The sequence below is a fragment of the Chrysoperla carnea genome, chromosome 2 (assembly GCF_905475395.1).
Source record: "Chrysoperla carnea chromosome 2, inChrCarn1.1, whole genome shotgun sequence".
NCBI classification, from domain to species: domain Eukaryota; kingdom Metazoa; phylum Arthropoda; class Insecta; order Neuroptera; family Chrysopidae; genus Chrysoperla; species Chrysoperla carnea.
In genome coordinates this window covers 91662618-91686365 of record NC_058338.1, presented here as the reverse complement: position 1 = coordinate 91686365, position 23748 = coordinate 91662618, and the positions used below count along the sequence as shown (strand labels likewise).

General features: G+C 31.1%; 1 protein-coding gene across 2 annotated transcripts in view; it reads left to right on the top strand.

Annotated features, from left to right (window-relative positions):
- Window positions 1–6284: 6284 nt before the first annotated feature.
- LOC123291876 (integrin alpha-PS1) overlaps window positions 6285–23748 on the top strand; it is a 197583-nt gene continuing 180119 nt past the window's right edge. For both annotated transcript variants that reach the window (XM_044872312.1, XM_044872310.1), the window contains exon 1: window positions 6285–6798. In XM_044872312.1, coding sequence (XP_044728247.1) covers window positions 6542–6798 — 257 coding nt within the window. In that variant the 5' untranslated portion in view covers window positions 6285–6541. The remainder of the gene's footprint in view (window positions 6799–23748) is intronic.

Below are 23748 nucleotides of genomic sequence, written 5' to 3'. Positions count from 1 at the left end.
CGATTATGAACGAATCCTTTCCTAATTTTAAAAATGATACAACACATTGGTCTCATACAAAGGAACAGATTCCATCTGCAAATACAAATTCGGAAATAATTTTAAATATTGATAATAAATCCTCTGCTAGTACTATCAAATCTCATTTAACAGACATTGATGACGTTCTGTTAAGATCATCTAATCATTCTAAAAACTCAACAAGGTCAAACAAAAAAGTTAAACCATCAATTACCGGTTCTAAATCGTCCTTCAATTCTAATCAATCGATCGGAAAACTGCCAAATAAAATTTCCACAAAAAGTAATGAGAAAGTTGTAATGGTGAAGAGTGTCTCAACAACCTCGCGTACTTCAAGGCGGATATCTAATGCATATAGTTCTGAGAAAAGAAATCCAAATCATGGTCGGGGAAGTAGTATGTACAATTCAGAAAAAAATATTACAGACAGTAAACTATCAAATAAACATTCAAAAATTTTTGTTCAAGAAGTCGTCGTGAATCAAACTTGTTTGCTTACAAAGAATATAAATATAGCGTCATTACGAGGCGCTAGTTTCAATAGTCTAAAGTGTGGACAAATAAGTGCAGGTACAGCACCTGTCTCAAAATTTATAAATGAACGAATTAGTAAATATCAAATTGAGAAAAATAAACAAATCAATAATATGTTTGATGGTTTATCTCAAATATCAACGATTCGTGGATCATATCAACAAGAAGTGACCGGGCTAATTGCTTACTATAAAAAATTATTGCAAGAAATTAATAATAAAAAATCCAAGAAGAAAATTATAAGACGTAGTCAAACATCTCTGTGTTCATTATGCGCAAAAGAATCCGAAGAAGTTAGTTTATGTAGTTGTTCCAGTAATTGTTCCTAAACTCAGATCCTAAAATAAGAATCAGTCTATTCGAAATCAACCAGTTTGTCAGAAATCACAATAAATATAATCAATCATTTTTGAATACTTTAAGGAATTTCAGAAAATATCAGAATAAGTAAATCAGAATAGAAACATTTGGGAAAACACTATTTACATTTTAAAAAGTATTGTAAAACTAAAATTTTTACTAATTACACAATCATTCTGCAATTATAAGTTGATTTTTGTTTTTAATTACTTGGGAAACAAGGATATACATAACACCCGAGCTATTTAAGAGAAGCCCACCTTAGAGACTTCAAAGTTTCGAACTTATATATAAGTTATTTTAAAGCAGAACCGGTTAAATTAAACTGCGTATTTTAAAAACGTACTTTGTTTTTTTCAATATTGGCCTCTCTAAATAATCCGGATTTATTTTTTATATTGAGTTAATATTTGAAACTAAAGCTTCGATCGAAGTCATATAGTGTTTTGTGGTTCTTGAAAAAATAATATGTATTGGCAATAGTTATGTAGATGAGATCTAAGCACAAGCACGTTGCATTATTAGTTTTAATCTAGGCCTTGGTCTTGCATAAATATGCCTTTGTCTTGCAGAATCGATGATCTTGCAGAAATGACACTTAGTTTTGGTTTTGGGCTTGCATAAATAATCTCAGTCTTGGTCTTGGTCAATCGAGTCTTATTTTTGAACTTGCATTAGCCATGTTTTGTACCTTTAAGTTTCGATAAAGTCTTATTGTAATATTTCAAAATTTTTGGAGTCTTACTTTAATAATCGTTACAAAATTAATCAATACTATCTACAAATATATTATTTATATAAAATGATGGAAATAGATAATCAAAAGTCTATCACCCAAACCGTGTTATACAGAAAGTTAGTAGATAAGTTATTGCTTTTTATTTATTTCTTTGGTTTTACTTAAAATGCGAAAGTAAAATTTACTTTAGTATAATAAAAAGCGCATAGGAAAATTCTCTAGATGGTTCATTAATTATTTTCAGGGATAAGTTTGGTTAAAGGTCTTGTTGTGAGTTTTGGTCTTGCGAAAATAAGTCTTGGTCTGGCAGAGTTAAGTCTCGGTCTTGTAGAGTTGCGTCTTGGCCTTGGTATTGGTCTTGTAAAATTTGCAAGACCAAAATCAAGCCATCAAGATTAAGATTAATTTTACTCATCACCAATAGGAAAGAAATCCGATCGTCATTTTTTGTGATCCTACAAGCTGTTTTATCATTGGAGAATTGGGCTTTGGAACACTTGTTTATATCATAGCTCCAAAACTAAAATATTGTAAAATCCAATAAGTCTTATAATTAATTTAGGGTTTCCTAGGATAGCGGTAGCGGAAGGCATAAATGGCATATGATAGTATGTTCACCGTTGCATTACAACAGCTATATAACACATTTTTGAACATTGAAATTAACTCTATAGTGTTTGTGAAATAGCCGTGGGTACAGTTACAAGTGTTATCTATCGATATCATATCAAAAATTAATTCAGAATTTAGTTTTTATCCACTAAAATAAAAAAAAGAGCAAACATAATTTTTAAGATATCTTTTAACTTTGTCAACAATAAAATATAAGTATATCATATTAACACCACCACGCAATTGCCTACTAGCTAGATTCAAACAAAGTCGTGGTTTTATAACAAATAAAACTAGTCTAATAAATAAAGATAATAAAATATTACAGTTTACATTTTTCTACATTACATAAAAAAAAAAGATAGCTGAACTGATATAATATCTTATATTTTAGTACTCTAGCAAGTTTTTTGTCGTACCCTAATCTTACTTATTCCTTTATTAAATTCCATGATTCACCTCTCATTTTCAAGCTTATTATGTCTAGGTTTGACGAAAAATATACTCACGGTCTAAAAATGTACCGTAAATAAATGTAAATTTAAATAATTAGTTTATTCAGGCAAACATGTTAGTTTTTACAGATGCTCTCCTAATACTCTAGACCAGGGCTTCTTAAACTTTTGTAATTCACGACCCCATTTATGATTGCGAGTTTCTTGACGACCCCATAGAAATATAAAAGCAAAATAAATTAATATTTTTTGATGATTTATTTATTAGGTAACAATATACATATAGATATGAAAATATATAAGTTTAGAATTCGTTTTGAAACATACATCTAAAAAACATACAATCTAAAATTAAAAATTGCACAAAAAATTATAAAATTGTATTTATTATAGTTTCAAAAATAAAAGTGGAATCTGACCGTCTTAATTCTCTCGAATATATTCAAGTAGCTGCGTGGTAAATATTAAATTAATATATAAGTTAAAAATTTAATGAGATGGATGTGTCTGTTTTTTATTGCATAACAAATCAAATCTTGGTGGAATGTTTGAAACTGCTGGACGTAAGACCTCTTCAACATTTTTTATCACTGAACGATATTGGGATTTAATATGTGTTAAAGCTGTTTCTTCAGCAATAATACCTAGAAATTTTGTTGATAATTATTTCTAGGGATTATTTCGGCTTTTAGAGATTGACAAAAATAAATTTATATTTTTTATTAATTCCAATAACATTTCATAATTCATAGTAAATGTTATTCAAGTCATTATAATACTCTTAATAGAAATGCAGGTACAAACAATCTTTCCGAACTAGAAGATTTTATGATATATTTATCTACGATAATTGTTATTTTATCTTTATAACAATAATTTTACAAGTTAAAAAACATTTTCTGTTAAATTGTATTTTTACCTCTCGCGACCCCAGAATTTTGCTACGCGACCCCAAATGGGGTCGCGACCCATAGTTTAAGAAGCCCTGCTCTAGACATATAATACTCAAAACATTATTAGGCAAACATGTTAGTTTTTACAGATGCTCCCGTAATACTTTAGACATATAATTATAATTTTTAATATATTAACGTTCTCCTAATATTAATTTAAGAACTTTTGACTTTTATCACTACTTTTCTACGAAATTTGTTGTTTGTTGTTTTAAGCCACGGGTACACGGTAGCCATGGATTACGGTAATTACGTGAGCGGAATTCCTCACGGGCCGAGCTAGTTATATATTATTATAAAATATAGATACACTACATAATAATAATCATTTCAATAATTGGTAACTTTGTTTAATAATAATAAAATGAACAACATAGTGTACAACAGTTCACCAGTCACTGTTCAAAATGTTCACAAAACTTCTCTAGTTTATGTGAAGAGGTAGTATTTATTTTGTATAGTAGTTTCATTGAAAATTGATGCTCTTGTACGATAAAAGTCTTCTGGTTTGATCAAAACAAAATTTAAATGTGAAAAATAAATTTCTTAGCTAATGATGATGATTGTGCCATTTTTGCTCTATCACATCCAAATTTTATCCAATTTTGATAAACCTAGTATGTAATCCTACTAAATTTTGGTCATTCTTTTCAAATTTACCATCAAAATTAACCTACCTCGAATAGATTAAAAAATGTAGAGCCTTGGTACCGAAATTAAACACATAAGTGATAACTAGTGAAAAATTGACATCACACCATGTCTGTTTACAGACGTTGACGAACATATCTCACCATTGTTGCCTATTATAGGCTCTATGTATAATTTCGACAGTACTAAGAGATTTTAGAGGTAGATTTCGAATCAAGCTTGTAGGCCTTCTGCCTCTTCCTCTTTTTCCATCCAATTTTCCCATTACCACGATTGATTCAAGATTATCTTCCTTATAACATTACCAAAGAAATCGAATTGTCATTTGTCGCTTCCTTACTTTCGAATTAGATTGGTAATCATTCCATTTAATTTTTAAGATCCTTCTTCAGAGCTACTACAATTCATGTTTTGTAGATGAAAAATCTCGTTCTGCCTCAAAAGGAGGCTTTTGAGAAAGCTGCTGGTATAGAAATTATAAATTCGTTGCTCACTTTTCGAAATAGTTAAGTTCAGAAATCATACATTAATTCTAGAATAGAACCTAGCTCTGAAAAACGATTGGCATTAGAGTTGCAGGTGATAAAAAGTTAAAGAAGGATATGCTTTTGTGAGGTGAAAATGAATATCTTGTGGCCCACAAATAAATTTAAGCCTGATACTTGCGGAATGATCCGCTTCGTGTCTGAAGCGAAAATGGAATGCCTTTATGTTTTACTATCTTACGGTTCATAGAAAATATTTTACATGGGATAGGGGGATGATCTAATGAATATCGAATTTCTTTCAACGTGTAAAGTACGTAATGTCCAATAATATCAGATTTATATCGTTGTGCAAGCATATACATTGTCATGCTAGTTATCAGAAAGTAAGGGAAATTCCGCATTTCGGAAGTCCCCACGAATACTGAAGTAAGTCTTCGATCAAATGGACTGTAACACTAGAGATAATTTTAACTGCATGGTGTCGACATTTTCCATTTATAAAAGATTTCGAATTGACTGCATGTAGGCATTCAATTACAAGCAGAACTGTAACCGACTAAAGCCCCGATTATGCAGTTGAATAGTTACACAGTTTACATTTAGTCCAATTCAACGGCATGTAGTTGACTAATTCTGTATATAAATGCTTACACTCGATTATATCGACTGCAAACGCAAGCTTAATTGTTGGATTCTGTCTCTTCTCATTATTAAGTTATTAACCAGCTCAGCAGCCGTGTGAGTTAAAGCGCAATCGACTTTACTCGTTTGGGTACTGATTAGGAGGTTGCGGATTCGAATTCAAGCAGCGGCAGTCTGATCAATGTCGTGAAACTCCTATGCCGAGCTATCAGCACCCATGACTGAATTTATATCACCTATCTGGGCGGGTCTAGTCATCGGTCGTTGTGTATTTTGTACTGCGCATCAGGCTGGCTAAGTGATTGAAAATAAAAGACAAAAAATTGAAAACAAAAGATAGCCTGATACGCAGTACAAAGTACGCAACGACCAATGGCAAGACCTCACCCAGATAAGTGCCTTTTTTCTTGCGACCCTCTCCACTGAAGTTTCACGTCCTTATATATATATATATATATTCTTGCTGAAGAGCTTTGCGTAGCCAGAAAAGTAATCCAAGATGGTAGAATAAAGTACCTAACCTTACTGTTGCGGCTGAAAAAACTGGTCTCGTGTATTCCAGACTCTTTACAATGTCCCTACTTTTTAACAAGCTCAAAATTGTCGCCTTTTTAAAATTATAAACCATATTGTACGAGAGCAGAATATTATTCACTCCCACACGTTTAAAATCACCAATATTCAGAGAATTTCCTATACAAATACACAAAACAAAAAGTGAGTGGTAGTGGTGAATACTTTCAAACATCCCATACATACACAAACTACACACAAAAAAATGTGTATTTTCATAACTTCAGCAACAAAACATAACAGTCTGTAACAAACCATGCGAGAGTGAGGATCGGTCGGTGTGTGTTATATTACATTTTTTTCGTGCGCACACTTTTTTTATCACTTGATTATTACGAAACATAAAACACTTCATCTAGGTGTTTAATGAAGTGTTTCATAGTCGAAAATCAGTGATGTAGAAATCATAAAAACACGTGGATTTAGGAAGGATATACCCACTGAGTGTGATTATTTTTTTTTTTGGTGTGTGTAAATTAATTTTTGTTTGAAAACTTATAATAAATTTTGTAAATGATGCAGCTTTGTAATAGTGTTGTTCAGTTTAAGTTATTAAAGTGTTGTGTTATTCAATTATTGTATTTATTTTTAATGATTTTTGAATGTACTAATTGTTTTAATTTAGAATATCGTGTACCGATTATTAAAATTGGTTATATCGATCATTATGATCACACAACGACATATTCATTGAATAATACATATTTTGGATATTCGGTTGCCGAACATCAAGTAAAACCGGAGGATGAAAATGAAGCGTCATATAGTTTGTAAGTTTCCCCGCATTTTTTTTTATTGTTGCTTTTTTCATTGTTGATATTCAAAAGATAACGGTCGCAAACTGGTCTCGTTAGTTTTATTTGCAGTTCATCTGATTTTGATTGTATACAAATCTAGAAAAGCAATTTTCATTCACCTTTAATTATTGGAATTATCCGAAGTGGATCTGTGATAAAAAATTGGATTTGGTTTATTCACTCTTAATCTGGCTTTTGTTGATTGTTTCGAATTTCTCCCTCGGAAGAAGATGTAAAAACATTTTCCGGAAAAGGTGCGGTTTTTCCATCTTCACTGAATGATAGAAAAACGATTTACACAAGGTTTGCAAGGTTTGATTGATTTTTCTTGGAGCAGTTTTATACATCAACAAAAAAATGTTTTGGTCTTGACCTTCAGCTTTAAATGTTTCTTGAATTACGGTGAAAATTGGTCTCCTTAGTTTTATTTGAAGTTAATCTTTTCCATATGGCTTATACTGACTCGTATGTTTGAAAACAAATCTAGGAAATCAATTTCGAACCACTTTTAATTATTCTGGAAGTGTATCTAGATATGGTAGCTATCTTATCTCAGTGTGATAAAAAAAATGGATTTCTCCCTCGGAAGAAGATGTAGAGCCATGCATAAATAAAGTGCGAGAGAGTTTGAGTGGTTAAAGTATTAAAAATTCGTGTTCCATTTTCCGAAAAAGATGTGGTTTTACTTTGTTCACTTCAACGATAGAAAAACGATTTACACAAGGTTTTACAAGAATTGATTGATTTTTCTTGGAGTAGTTTTATACATCAACAAAACAATGTTTTGGTCTTGACCTTCAGAATGTTTTTGAATTGCAATACCACAATTAATCTCTGTGGACTTTTGAACTAATTATTTAAAAAAAATAACTTGTCAAAAATTAAAAGATTACACATGTTTTTGGTAGATTGGGAAATTTTGATGACTAAAAAAATATATAGATCTTAATTAAAGATTAACTAATTAACATTCGATGTCTGGCTTGAAAGTTAATAAATAGAAATTAATTAGTAACAATATGATGTTAATTCATAAAAATTAATCATCATTTTTTTCTATTAAATTCCTATGACTTAATATCTCTGGTAGCAGAGCATGTAAAAAGTCTCGGGCCGGGCTTAGGCACCAAAGGCATTTGACAGCCATTTTCTCTCTGAAAGCCTATTCTCAATGTAGTGCCTGATAAATATTCTTCTACGGAAATTTTCATAGCTGCGTTATGTTACTGTTATTTTTCAAGGGGCTTGAGAGCCAAGCTTAAAATCGATGATTCAAGTGTAAAAATCCATTTTTTCGAAAATTTGAAAGAATGAGAACAAGGCGAGGCCGTTGTTCAACATCTTACCAAAGCATAAATGTCGGATTTTCTGCCTCTAAAAAGAAGCAGCAAATTTGCAGACTCCTTAAAAGGGGAGTAGCCTATTATAAACATTTTCACAGAGAAAAAAATTGTTAAGCATGATCTTGTCAACAACCTATCAAATTTCCAGCCATTTCTAAAAATGAATGTCAAATTCCAAGACTGGCCCTATATCTATAAGATTTGTTTTTTATAATGTAATATGCGGTTTTACAATGTTGATTTTTTTAATTAATTATAAAGAATTATTACATAGCGCGTTTGTTCGCTGCTTGATAGATATTAGATGATTCATGAGACGGAGAGTGAAATGTTTGCAAAGCAATCATAAATTGTATGCATACTTTGATGCTTGTCTTGAAGAATAAGAAGAACAATTTATGATGCAGATTTATGTTTGCTAATTCTAACATCTTATAATAATTAGTTTGATATTATCCGTATTTGATTATTAATTAATTCTTTTAGGGCGTTCTCGCTTTCTTACTCAGATCATCATTCCTGCCGTCAAAAGGAAGAAGAGAACTGGAAACATTGGGAAACTCTCTTATAACCTCTGCCGATCTTCTGTATGTTTAACTATATATTTTCTCTCCATTCAGTCGTCTTTTCATAGTCTTCTTCTTTTCGAACTCTAAGAGGTTACTATTAATATGAATAATAATAACAGTAACAAGAGTCACAATCTTTTTACTTTGAAGGATTGGAAGGCTCCTCTACAGTTTCTGTACTCTTTATTGACCCCATTCATATTTAAAACTCTCCATCTTGCTGATTCCCGCAATCTTCTTCTTTCTTACTTAGCTTATCATTCCTGTTGTAAAAAGGTAGAAAAAAACTGGAAACAGTGGGAAATTCTCTTGTAACCTCTGCCGATCTTCTGTATGTTTAACTATATTTTTTCTCCATTCAGTCGGATTTTCGTCATCTTCTTGTCGAACTTTAATAGATTACTATTAATATGAATAATAATAATAACAGTAACAAAAGTCTCGATTGTTTTACTTACCTAGAGAAAGAAAAAAGACTAAAAGGATTGGAAAGCACCTCTAAAGACTCTACAGCTTTTATTGACCCTAGTCATATCTAAAACAGTTCATCTTGTTGTTTCTCGTAATCTTCTTCTCTCTTACTTAGATCATCATTCCTCCTGGGAAACTCTCTGTTAACCTCTGCCGATCTTCTGTATGTTTAACTATATTTTCTCTCCATTCAGTCGGATTTTCGTCATCTTCTTGTCGAACTCTAATAGATTACTATTAATATGAATAATAATAATAACAGTAACAAAAGTCTCGATTGTTTTACTTACCTAGAGAAAGAAAAAAGGCTAAAAGGATTGGAAAGCACCTCTAAAGACTCTACAGCTTTTATTGACCCTAGTCATATCTAAAACAGTCCATCTTGTTGTTTCCCGTAATCTTCTTCTCTCTTACTTAGATCATCATTCCTCCTGGGAAACTCTCTGTTAACCTCTGCCGATCTTCTGTATGTTTAACTATATTTTCTCCATCCAGTCGGTTTATCGTCGTCTTCCTCTTTCTTAACTTTAACTTACCTAGAAAAAGAAAGACGGACTCTAATTAGAAGGTATCTCCGAAGTTTCTACACTCTATATTGACCCTATTCATATTTAAAATAGCTCATCATGTTGTTTCCTGTGATCTTTTTTTAAAGCCATAAAGTGTCCAAATAATGGTACGTATGGTTTATCATAGAGACCATTAAATTAGTATCTCCGAGAGACCGTTAGGATTATAGTTGTGTAGTTGTAAAGTTTGATACCCTTTTGCCAATTAAAGATAAACATGTAAGTTCTAAAAAAATTGTTGCACTGAATCTGCTTTGATTGGTTTTATCTTCAAGTTCTTTTTCTTGATGGGTCCGTTTAATCTTTCTTTAGACTCTTTTACGTTATCTCTACAATTTAGTCGGAAACCAAATGTAATAATTGTAATAATATTTATTTTATTTAAAAGATTGCAAAATATCCTGAATCCTGTAAAAACAAATCATAAAATGAATATTTTTTACAATTCTATAGAAAAACATATATATTTTTTGGAATGTTATAAAAATATGGTCCTAAATAAATAATTAAAAATATTTTTTTGATTCTTGTTCGTTGATAGAATTGGAATTAGGTTATATATTTTAATCCACTATACTTCCAGATTCCATTGTGTATATTACACAAACTGGAAGGCAACCAGTGTATATATTCGATAGAGAACGTTGCTCGCTGGAATCTGTTTGCTCTTTGTAATTAGGGTATATTGTATATAAGACTTGTTTTTAGTGAGTGCTAAGCAAAATATTTATATTAATGATGTGTCTATTGATATTTAGATTTTTTGTATAAATAGAAAACATATGTGTAGGTCATTGGGATGTGGAATAAAGAACGATTAATGTAATTATAATATGCATTTAATAAGGATAGAGATATATATTATGTTTATTTATAAAATTAAAAAGTAAATGATTGTATTAAATGATATACATATGAATGGAACATTATAATGTAGCAAATGCCAACGGGATTTGCATTTATGATGTCATACAGCATGTTCCACTGGTTGAAGGCTTGAAAAAACTTGAATAGAATCAGGAGAGACAAATGTCAGAATTTATCAGGATATGAATGTACAAATCGTCAAAAAGCATCACACTTGGAACTGAAAGGCTACCAGAGGCTCAACAACATTGAGCGAGTTAACTAACTACACACCAATGCGAAGACTAGCGGGTGGTCAATTGGCTAGATAGTGATGATTACATGTTAGGACTTTGCAATTGCTGAGAGAAACTGTGAACCGATGCAAATCCAGTAACAATTATTTTTGGATATGACTGTCGTTGTTTGGATGGGAATATGTTTCTACAGGCTTTTATTACCAAGGCACAAATTAATTTTGACATAGTTTTTAACAAAACCTTCATTTTGAAAAATGTCATGAGAAAAAACCGATACATGTTAAGGATAATGATAAAGATGATCTAAGTCTGTTAGGTAAGATTAATTAGAAGGCTTGATCAGTAGGAATGGGATCAACCTATTAGTCTGTTTTAAAACTTCGTTTTGAAACATTTTTTATGGAAGGTCAAAATACTTTTCTGTAAATAATAATATAATGGTTTAACCTCCGTTTCTCAGGCACATACGTCAATAACAGAGGCCACCAACATCATTGTTTTTAATCATTATTTAATCATTTATTTAAACTACATCCGAATACAAACAATTAAATTTTTCTGATGTGGGTGGAGTCGGTTACTTCGTTCTTATCCAAGGGACCACAGTATAGTCAATTTACCGCACCATTAACTATAATTTATCAGACTGCCCTTTCCTGGAATCGAACCTGCAACTTGCCAGTCTATGTAGTCAAACAATTAAGGGCGATTGTGCTTTTACTTGCTCGACCTAAGTGGTTAATGCCTTTTTTCCTATAAATGCCTTTCAGAACATTTATAAAATCTTCTCCCAAAGTACTTGAAAAAGGAGATACTCAATCTATTATATTAGCGAAGAAATTCTATGAGTATAAAAAAAACAGTAGTCAACTCTCATTATTTTTACCCTCGAGTCTGTAATATCTGAGAAATAGAATACTGTTAAAGAAACAGTTGTTTTTAATCCTAGATGCTAATAAATGAGACTGCCTCACGCTTTTTTAATTAAGTACTTATGTCATATTTGAGGTTAATTACACTGAAGAAGATACTCGTATAATAATATATTTGGATAATCGTTACTCTTACCAAAAGTATTACACTTATTTTTAGTCAAATGTTATCTATCACAATAGTGGGCAACGGTTACTCTTTAGAGTAACTCAGCTTTACAGCTAGAAGCTGATACTCTCATGGATTAACATACATACAGTACATCATCCATCTCACCTCGGAACATACCCCTCTTTGCTAAAAGTCACTCAGAGCACAACACACCAAAATCTGTCCAGCTATGATTCTATCACTTTTACGAAGGATTTAATGAGGTGACCTCATAAGTTAATATATTATAATAATAATTAAGTTGATGACTACACAATAAGTATATTCTAAAACATGAAATATACTCTCTATTATAATAGCAACTTATTATAAGCAGGTGTGTTTATGTTTTTAATTTATTTAGGATTACGAGGGCGTAATTCCATATTTTATTACATTTCAGTGCATTTCATAAAATGTGAACAACAATCACATGTACCCATGTACCTCTAAGTTCTAAGATGACAATACAGTTTTATTTTCATCATAAAAACGTAAAAAAAAAAAGTTTAATAGTCATTTAAAAAAATGTTAATACGATTTATAATACGGATTAGGTAAATTTTATTCCAAAAGGTATTTATTTCTTTAAAATAAAATACCTTTAAAACTACATTGAAATATACTTAATTTGTCTTTAACAATTTTAAGCTTCAATTATTTACTTCAGGTATATGCATACAGAGTGTGTAATGGTATATTATACCATGTATATATGTAATATGTCTCAAGGTATACTAAGTTTAGTCCCAAGTGTGTAACACTTTAAAATATTGATACTGTGAACAAAATTTTGGTATAGGTGTTCATAAAATCACCTAATTAGTCCATTTTCGGTTGTCTGTGTGTCCGTTTGTCCACCTGTCTGTCAGCACAATAACTCAAAAACGAAAAGAGATATCAAGCTGAAATTTTTAGAGCGTGCTTAAGACGTAAAGAGAGAGGTCGAGTTCGTAAATGGGCAACATAGATCAACTGGGTCTTGGGTCCGTAGGTGCCATCTTGTAAACCGTTAGAGATAGAACAAAATTTTAAATGTAAAAAATGTTCATTATAAAAAAATAAATAACTTTTTTTCGTAAACTTCACTGTTTACCCGCGAGGGTGCAAATTAGGTACAAATTTTTTAGAATGTATTATATGGGAATATCAGTTACATGTGTGTGGCTATCTAAGAGTGAGTGATATCTTTCTTTATTTACATGACGTAAAAAAGCAAATGATTGAGTCATCAACACTCTCTATACATAATATTTCAACAATTAACTCAGTCAATTGTTTGTTTTCACTTGTTGTTTGTTAAATTTGAATCGGGTGTTATGGCTTTAACGAAAACAGTTTTGCTTTGGAGATTAAATTTTATATACAAAGAATTGGCGACGGAATATCTTGTAATATAAAAATTCGTATAAAATTCTCTAGGAAAATGGCAGTCCACTTTTTACAAAATAACAACTTTCAATAAACAAGTGAAATTTACAAACTTTAAAAAACTCTCTACAAATTTTTCGGATACGGAACCGTAAACTCGCACTTAAAACATATTTAAGAACACTCTCCATTAAATTACCCTTTTTCCTTAGAGCCTTTTCTAAACTGAACCGCTTTTGAAGATCATTTCCTATGTTTTAATTGTTCTTAATTCGCACTTGAAACATAGTTAAAAATACTCTCCATTAAATTACGTTTCAAATGAGTAACAAAAATCGAAATCGGTTCATTCGTTTCGATGCTATAGATAGATTGGAGGCAGACAGATAGACACACAAACACACTGCTGAGTAGAAAACACTCTGATTTATGATTTGTTAAAATACCTCTAGAAAGAATAAATTTAAATATAAACTGACTTGGAAATAAAACAAGTGAAAACAAACAATTGACTGAATTAGTTTTTAAAATACCATGCATAGACAGTGTTGATTACTCTATCACATTACACATACATAATTGATATTCTCATATAATAAATACTGAAAATTTACGCCTAATTTGCGCCCACGCGGGTAAACAGTGATGTTTACGAAAAAATGTTTCAAATAAAAGTTGTTTATTTTTTGATAAGGAACATTTTACATTTAAACTTTTGTTCTATCTCTAACGGTTCACAAGTTGTGTTGCTCATTTACGAACTCGACCTCACTTTTTACGTCCTGAGTGCGCTGTAATTTCAGCTTGATATCTTTTTTCGTTTTTGAGTTATCGAGTTGACAGACGGACGGACAACCAGAAATGGACTAATTAGGTGATTCTATGAACACCTTTACCAAAATTTAGTTCATAGCACCAATATTTTTAAGCGTTACAAACTTGGGACTAAACTTAGTATACCTTGCATATTACATATATGCATGGTATAAAAGCTTACCGCTTTAATTTACTCCGGAAAAATAATTTGCATTAAAATTAAGGAATACAATAAACCACAATGCACACAGATGAATTGTCAACTTGTTAAAAGATTTATTGTATTAAAAAATCCATTAAATTAAAGGAGAAAAAATAACATAGAGAATCCGATCAAGTTTTTTGGAAAATGAGCTATGTACTTGTTCAAAGAAAACGTCTTAACGAAAATCTAAGAAAAATAAGACTGCAAACACTTTTACTAGAAAAATAAAATGGAAAACTACAATAAAACTAGGCTATGTACTAAAATGAAATATAAATCTCTATATATTATAAATGTGAAAGTAAGGATGTTTATTTGTTTGTTTCGCTTTCACGCAAAAACTACCGAACTACCGAAAGGATTTGGATGAAACTGTGCAACAATATAGATCATACATCAGAATAAAACATACTTTAATTTATAAAGATTTATTTAAAAAAAAAAAATTAAATTGAATCTGACATTTTACTGCTCTATCTATGATCATCACTTTGAACCACAAATTAAAGATTTCTGTATAAATTTAAAATAGAAAATGTCAAACAATTCATGACCATCTTTTCTGCTATACTGTGCGTATATTTTACCTGTGTAAAACAATCCCTTGCGATTGTTATGGAAAGAGGCTAAGTGAGGTCAATAGAAGTGCAGGCTATTAAGCGTTGGTTTTTACTTTTAAGCTCAGTGAAGCGGGCGGGTATCACGCTAGTACAACATATTTCAAAATTGGGCATGATAGGTATGATTAAAAAAAATTCCAAGACATGACGATTCTAAATAAAAATCTTATGCAATAGAATAGAAAAACAAATTGATATATTTTAATGAAAGCTTAAAATTTCGAGAATGAAATTTAAAGAAACAAAATGGCAACCTGGTAAATGAGAGAATCATGCCCTTAGGTTGAATGAATTACTATATATAAATATCGAATTAAAATTTGCAATATAATCTGCAATAAAAGTTATAATCACCGATAATAACCATGTATTAAAAAATAAAACATTAATTATGATAATTATTTATAAAGGGGAAAAATAAAATTGACCTGGTAAGGTCAAAAGTGCATCACACTAAACTAAACCAATAAAATACAACAATAAGAATTATTAATATTAATAATATAAATGTTTCCATCTTTTTTATTTAACAAAAGCAATGATCTTAAGGTCGTTGAGACATAAAAGCACTTTTCTTTTGATAAAATGGTAATTTTAAAAAGTAGATTGATGCAAAGAAAGATATTTTGGAATGTTTTTTAATTTGAAAATTTTTTCCATTTCATTCAAGTGGCATTCAAGCTAAAACAGCTGGGTTTGTTTTTATACTTTTATACGGCTGATACAGTTTCATTTTCTATTGTTCCCTGCAAACTGTCTCTTTCTTCATAAAAAAAAGAAACTTTTTCGGATGTTACTAACGTGCTAATAAAAAGTGACTCTAGAAGATTGATACAAAATAAAAATTAAATAAAACAACAACTGCTCGAGATATCAAATTGGTTTTGGCTTTATTTTGAAGGCATATTTATGCTATTATGTATGGAACAAGACATCATTCAAATGACCACCTCGGCTACGTTTGCAGGTCTTCATACGTTCGGTCCAATTTTTGATGACTATCCAATATATAAAGTGGCTGGCTTGTTGGTATAGACCAAGGACTTGACGTACTCCCAAAGAAAGAAATTGTGAGATGTCAAATCACATGATCGCGGCGGCCAATTGACAAAACCATTGAGTGAGATAATCCAGTCACCGAATTTCAGCAAACTGACGACGCATTTGGTGGTCCTGCGGTGCTGGCCCAAATTCAATTGCAAAATACGCCTTGCCTCTCTCGGAAGGCCTAATGCAGCGTAACGGCACTGAATTGATAGTTCATTGTCCTCTTCAAGACTGGCCGCTACAGTGGCTATGTTTTCTTCGCTTCGACCAGGTTTTGCTCTGGTTGGTGACTTAAGGTCCAATAAAGTGTATTCACGCTCTAACTTATCCACAGTGCGACGAATAACCTGGTTATTGAAATTATGATGACGATCATGCTAACAGCCTCATTTGAACTGGAACTTTTGTAGTATTTTTTAATAATTTTTAATTTTCAAACGATCGGGATACGTGAAACGATGCGTACTAAAAAGGCAAAGTATACTGACGATTTTGATAGCTTTTAGTCATTAACATACCTGAAAGTTGCTTCGTAATCTCTATTGGAAAAGTGTCATCCCTTTTAGGTCACCCTTACTATTATACATTTGAAATTGACTTTTGGAATTGTAAAACAAATTGCAAAATGGACAAGACCTTGGCCTCAGTTACAACTTTTTTTTCATTCGTTTCTTGACTACACCAACTCCCAAGTATTGAATTTGATGTCATCAAACCATTTCTTGGTCTGCAATAAAACATTTTACCCCAGATTTAGAGTTTAAAACTATCTTAGGAAAATTAATTGTAGAGAGCTTTACTTTGTGGAACTCCATAATTAGGATAAGAAGTAAAATTTCCAATTTACTTTGCTTAGTCCACTTTTATTTTTTAATATTTTAATAATTTAAAATATTAAAAAATATAAGTAAAGTACTTCGCAAAGTAAAGTAAATTGGAAATTTTATTTCTTATCTATCTTAGGAACTTTTACTTTGATCCTTTAGTCTACTTGGCCTACCCATCTAATTTCACCGTCTACTGATTTATAAAACTACAGTTGTCTATAAAATCACGTCAATTCCGAGTTAATCTAAATCCTCTAACCTAATAAGAAGTATTGATACCATTGTAAATGGAGGACAGCATTTAGATTTTTTTTTTTGGCTCGGTTTTTTTGAGTAGAACTACCTTAACAATGATAAGTAAGCAAAGAGAAAATATACAACTGATTATGGACAACTTATTATGGCTGTTATATGTGCTGATGTTGATGGTTAGAGCTACAAGATGAAGAGATGGCAATGCACTTCTTGTGGATGGCTGTTTTCTTGTTGCAGAACAAGACCATTGAGTTGTATTGTAAGTTGTAGTATTATAGTAGTGTTTGCTTCTTTTTAACGACTGGTTAACCACTCCAAGAGAATTCCTTACATGGTTTGTGGAACCAGTCGTCAATCTTTATAGTATGTGTATATATTTATTCTGTATATATAGTTTAGAAGCTGAGCGTTATTTTTTATGTTAAAATTTTAAGCGCCTGTTGGTTTGTTAGTGGGCAGTTGGTTATAAGGCTTTTGTTTCCTCTAGCTCTTTCCTGTAGCGTTCGATCATTATTTAGATACTTCATTTTTGATTGCTAGAATTAATTTTCTGTTGCTTTAATAACGGTTCATTGAGAATAAAAATTGTAAAAAATATTTATTTTATCCTTTTCCTACAGGCAAAGATTCAATGTCTTGATAACTGATTAGCTATTATTTGGGTTTAAAGGAAACCAAAGTTTTTACTTATCACAAACTAGCAGAGGTTAGGATTTTAACATGAAATTGAAACTCAGCTTCTAGACTAATGCTAACTGCACACTAAGTATCTTTTAAAACTCTCTGTCGTTGTAACCAAACCAATATCATTGCCATCACACGAGTAATACTTACGGTGCTATATATATTATTATCGGTTTTATGTATTATTATTATAGGGTAAATATGGGTATTATGAGCCTTCCTGTGCATTTTTAAATCCTGTTAAAGTTCAACCTATCACATATTAAAAAATGTCAGGATTCCAGGTTACTAACTTAAAGATCGGTTTTTATCCCTGATTTGGTGCAGATCGGTGTAGATTCATCTTGGCTATATAAGTTTCTGCAAAATAGTCTTAAATAATAAGTGGAGAGTTAGGGGTGGTTAAAAGTTTTCGAATAAATATTGTGGAGTTTTCTACGCTTTCGTGTTCGACAACTTTACAATCAGTCCCTGGGAAGGAGTACTATTTTAAGCATGATAATCTTCAGTAGATGGGCACAAAATGGCTTACAAATAATACGCAGATTTGTAAAGGGATCATGAGAGAATAATGTTTTAATTTCTAATTGTGATGTTTTGCCTGTTATTCAGGAATTAATTTTGTTTATATAGTTTGTCAATGCCATCTTTACTAATTTTGGCTGTACTTTTTTGTGTAGGAAATCATCGACAAAGTGTTGTTAAAATTGGTTACACTATATAGCCTGTGTATATTCCATACATGTGTAGCATAAACCAAACTTTAAATTTTTGTAGATGTAAGGATAATGCATTTATAGAGAACTTTTGTAGAGACCGTGGGACAGAAAGGGTGCTTTGTAAAATGATTAATACATATTTTAAATTTGGTGAGTGGCTTCCTTTTGGCGAGTCTACCAAACTTCTCTCTACGACTTTTTTCGAAAGCGCTTATCGCTTAAAGCGCTTGCAATATTATCAAGTAACCATAGTGTCTGACAAATTCCTTGCTGCCTTTGAAATTGATAGTTTAAATATGACGTCATCGTGCTCATTTGAGAACGCAGCGATTTCGAAAAAAGTTGTAGAAAGAAGTATGGTACACTCGCCAAAAAGAAGTCACGTTCTAGACTCGCCAAACAGAAGTCACTCGCTCTCGAGTGACTTTGAAGCGATTAAACACAAACTTTCTCGGCAATCGCCATGAATATTTTATGGCGCCCGTCTCATTTTACATTATCAATATTTAAAGTTCTCGTTTATTTAACGTACCTTTACTGAATCATGAGATGTTGACGTAATTCCAATCAGAAATATTTATTTGTTTCTCCCGCCTCTTTCTTCTTAAAATCATGACGTAGCTGAATTACTAAGAATGTTTGGATTACAAATCAAAATTCAATATAAATGGAGCCTCTCTGTATATTAAAGAACAAACAAATATAATATACTCTTTGTATTATGTTGTTGTTAGTTTAGAGACTGTGGACTGACTCGATCCATAAGTCATGTTTATTTATAAAAATACACTACACTACACTACACTCACTATGTATTCATATATACCTTATACCTGTAATTTTTATACTGACCAGTTATTTTTAGCCAATTATATTGTGGAATTTTGTTTTGTTGAATTTACTTCTGTTTTGGTAGTGATTTATATTTATATATTGAGCAGCAAAATATACTTATAAATTTGCATTCCATTATTATAATTTTTATAAAATTCCATCTCATTAAATCAAAAATATATTTGGTGATTTTTTTAAGATTAAATTTTATGTTCGCAAAAAATACATCTTAACGTAATTGGAAATTTCAACTATTAAAGTGCATTCATTGCAAATTTAATTTAAACAAAAAAGCCAAAATTATGGATTGTGTCTTGCTTCAAAAATTTAGAAAATATTCGAATTTTCATTAAATTAACCCGATTTTTGTACTTCTAGGAAAAAAGACAAATTGTTTGACCTCAAGAAAAATGCAAAAAATTCGAGAGAAATTATGTGTGTCCAATTTTGATAAAGTTATATTGCGCCATTTTAAATACCCCCCCCCCCCAAAAAAAAACAAAAAATCGGATTCAATTAGATATCGTTATAAATGAAGGAAAAAATAATTGCTTTTCCGTGCCTGTTAGATCCTAGTTATTTTAGAAAATAAAAAATTGTATACAAGGATTGAATAATACTAGGGATTTCTATAACTTTATAAATACATTTTTTTCCAAAAATCACAAAAAATTCCTAGACCATCGGGCTTTTTATTATTATTTTATCGTTCAAAGTTGGCTGAAGAAATATAGGTTATTCTTTTCAATTGGATATTTGTATATTGAAAAATCTAGAGAGTGTGATAAAAAACTATCTAAAATATTTAGACAATCTTTTAGTTTATAATAATACCTTAAAAATATAAGGTTGTCGATGATATAAAAACAAAATTTTAATTTAATTATGAGTTCATCCAAGATCCATCATTTGATGAAAAGAGAGGACTATAGTTAGAGTATTGATGATTGAAGAGAGATATCTATATTATCAAATATATAAGCAGCACTTGCACACAACATTATATATTTTTGTAGTTGCGTGGTATTGTAAAGCAAAAAATAACACATTATTTGACTACAAAGCATGTATTTGGTTTATATTTCTCATCGTCACAAAATTTGCGCGGTTTTTATCATTCTAATTGATATTACTACAACAGTACATATAGCTATATCACTTAGAATGGTAAAACCTGTGCAAATTTTGTGACGTAGAGATATATACCGTGCAATAAACTAAAACTTTTTTACAATACAGTAAAAGCTTGAAGCGCTTCCTTCTAATGATGTGAAACTTCAAGGTGACTTTAATCTTCCTCTTCCTGACTGAATTTCAAAAAAATCAGCGTCAATTATTAATCGACCTGTGAGGAATTCGATAACCTTTACAATGGGGGGTTTATCATGGAATATGACAAAGTAATAATGAAGAGAAATTATATATAAGATACTGGAAAAACAGGAATCATCCAGGAGTTTTTAAAGAAAGTTGAATATTGCAACCACTCTGAATATGATTGACATTCTCTGAAAGTTTGACTGTTATTTGGCTTAGATGTCATCCTAGACGTATTGCAAAATTGCGCTTATTCGTCTCTTTTGGAATTATAGACGGTATATAGTGTTTTGAGAATATTCTAAAAAATCAGGAAATTTGGATTTTCTAGAAAAATCTCAATAGTCAAGGAAAGAAAATGAAAAGCCAATAAAATACACTAGCCAGATATATCGGCCTAATTGACCTTTTGGTAAATCCGCCACTGTTTTACAAAATATAAACAAAACAGTTAATAATTTAAAATACCACTTTCTGTAATGAAAGAGAAAAAAAAAACTAAAGACATTTAACTTTTGTTTCTCCATTGGCTTATCAAAAAAAATTTTAATTTAAACTGACAGTTTCAATGGGAAAATAATAAAAAGTTCAACACAATACATTACGGTATTTGTTAAAAGATATGTTCAAGTCGATATATATCGTATGTAGATATTGTTTAAAGTTAGTTGACGAAGACTCAATAATATCTACTGAGGTGGTTCTGTTGTGGAAGAAGGAACGGAGAGGGTGTTTTGAGGTGGTTGTTGTTGTTTTTGTAGACAGTATACTAGACAATTCAAACTATTGGTTTAATGTCAGTGTATGCTTCTGATGTGAAGGTGAGGCACTCATCATAAGTCAGTATTATTATTACCTTATTGCTTAGTTTCCAAGGTTGAACAGTCTTTTTTTATGTTCAGTTTTTGTAGTTTTTTTTTTGTTACACGATTTCTTATTATGTTCGTTGTTTGTTAAATCGACTTTGGATATTGCTTTAATGTTAAATTATATAAAAAAAATAGCTTGATGCATGTCAGACTGTAGAACACGCTAAAAGTAACGATTTGCTAGAATAGTTTAGGAGTCGGTAAGTACAAGGGTTCTTTCTCATTTAAAACGAAAAGTTCGTATAAACATGAATTCTGAAATGCTTTATTTTCAATATATTACTACGAAAACAAGCGGAGAAACCTACTTGCAGGTGTTATCGTCCATTTCATGAAATTTTTAGAAAATTGTCCTACAATTATAACTTTGCCTTCCTAGTACTATAATAATAATAAGTCTAATTCATCTCACTGCTTGGACAAAGGCCACCCCTAACAGTTTCCAATTTTACCTATTCCTTGCGTTGCGCATCCACAGATATCCCGTATATTTAACAATTTCTCTGTTTCTCCAACGTTTTATCTTGCGCCCTCTTTTTCTTCTGCCATTATAGGATGTCCATGTAGTGTTGGTTTATTGGCCTCTCGCGTATTCTCAAGCATCGACACATGTCCTGCCCATTGCCATTTTAGGCTTTTAATGTGTACGACTACATTTTTTATTTTCTTGTTTCGTAGTACTAGACATCGCAAAGTCAAATATCTATCGTTTCATCGTCATTTTCACATAACCTGCTAGTTTTTGTATTAATACTATGTCCATCATTCCGAATCCCCGAATGTGTCATGTCAATGGTTTTTCTTTATGAATTGCCGTTAATTGATAGTAACAGCGAGTTCAAAATCGCCTCACGGTAATTTTTCATTACTTACCTTGCTAGACTGTTCGTCTCGAAGTTTTTCTTCTCGTCACTGTGAGTAAAAAATGATCATGGGTAGATTTTGTAGTCATGCATCCAGGAAAGCGCGAATTTATCTCCTATCCTTGTTATTCTAACTTTTAACGCTTACGTACATTTCAGTCTAGGTATCTAAGTAAAACTATGATATCCCCTGGGTGGTTTAATACTATTCCTTCTCTTATTCTTCGGATGTCTATAGTATACTGCAGCCATTCTTCTGTTTATAAGACTTCTGGAGGTTAAGTCTCTGTGATTAGATCCCTATACTACCCTTCGTCGTGATTACAGAGGGTACACATTAATGTCTCTCGTACTTCAATTACTAAGTTTTTTAGTTCTCTCTTATGCCATCACTTAGAAAAATGGTTTATACAGTTTGAAAACTTGGTCTAATAAAAGATAAAGGTAAACAGGAAAGAAATCAGTAAAAAGAACACTGCCGGACAGACTTTGACTTTGTTGTGCTCTGATTGATTTTTAGCAAAAGATATATGTTCCGAATTCAAATGGATGATACTCATTGAGAGCTTCTACCTGCTTCTACCTACAGAGCTGAGTTACTCTAAAGAGTAACCATTCCCCACCAGTGAAATAGAAGACGACCAAAATAAATTTGAAAATATATTATACTGTTCGATGAAAGTTTATGATCATAAATTAGGCTCAATCGTCATAAATAAGTTGAACAACCCTGTTTTTAAAAACAATATGTTGATATTTTTTTTTGTAACATTTTTTTTTAAATAAAAAGACTAGGTCTCCTTCACATATATGTGGGTGGTCCCACCAAATAATAACATTCTTTTATTTTTAGTGAAGATGACATCAACACAGAAGTTAAGAATTATTATTTATTCACGTACGTGTTATTCCATAATATTGAGCAGAGTGACCACATAATACTTGTCTTTGGATAATATTTTAAAGTACTTACAATTTATATATGTACCGTTTTTATTATCGTTAATAATTAAGTATATATTGTTTGGACTCGGAGAATCGATAAAACGTGGATTAACACTAACCACACACTGTCTGAAAAAATAAATTTGATGGTGCCAAGAATATTAGTTATTAGTTAGTGGTCTCATCACTTTATTGAAAACTTGATAATCTTAAATGAATAAATTACAAAGAAACTTCATAAAAAACGCGCTTTATAATTAGAGGTATTAAACACGCTTTTATTAGAAGTTTTATTACAAGTTAATATTAGGATTTTGGTGTAGTAATGAGCAAAATTAGTCCAGGTCTTGCAAATTTTTCAACACCAAGACCAAGACCAATATAGTATCACTTCGACAAGACCAATACCA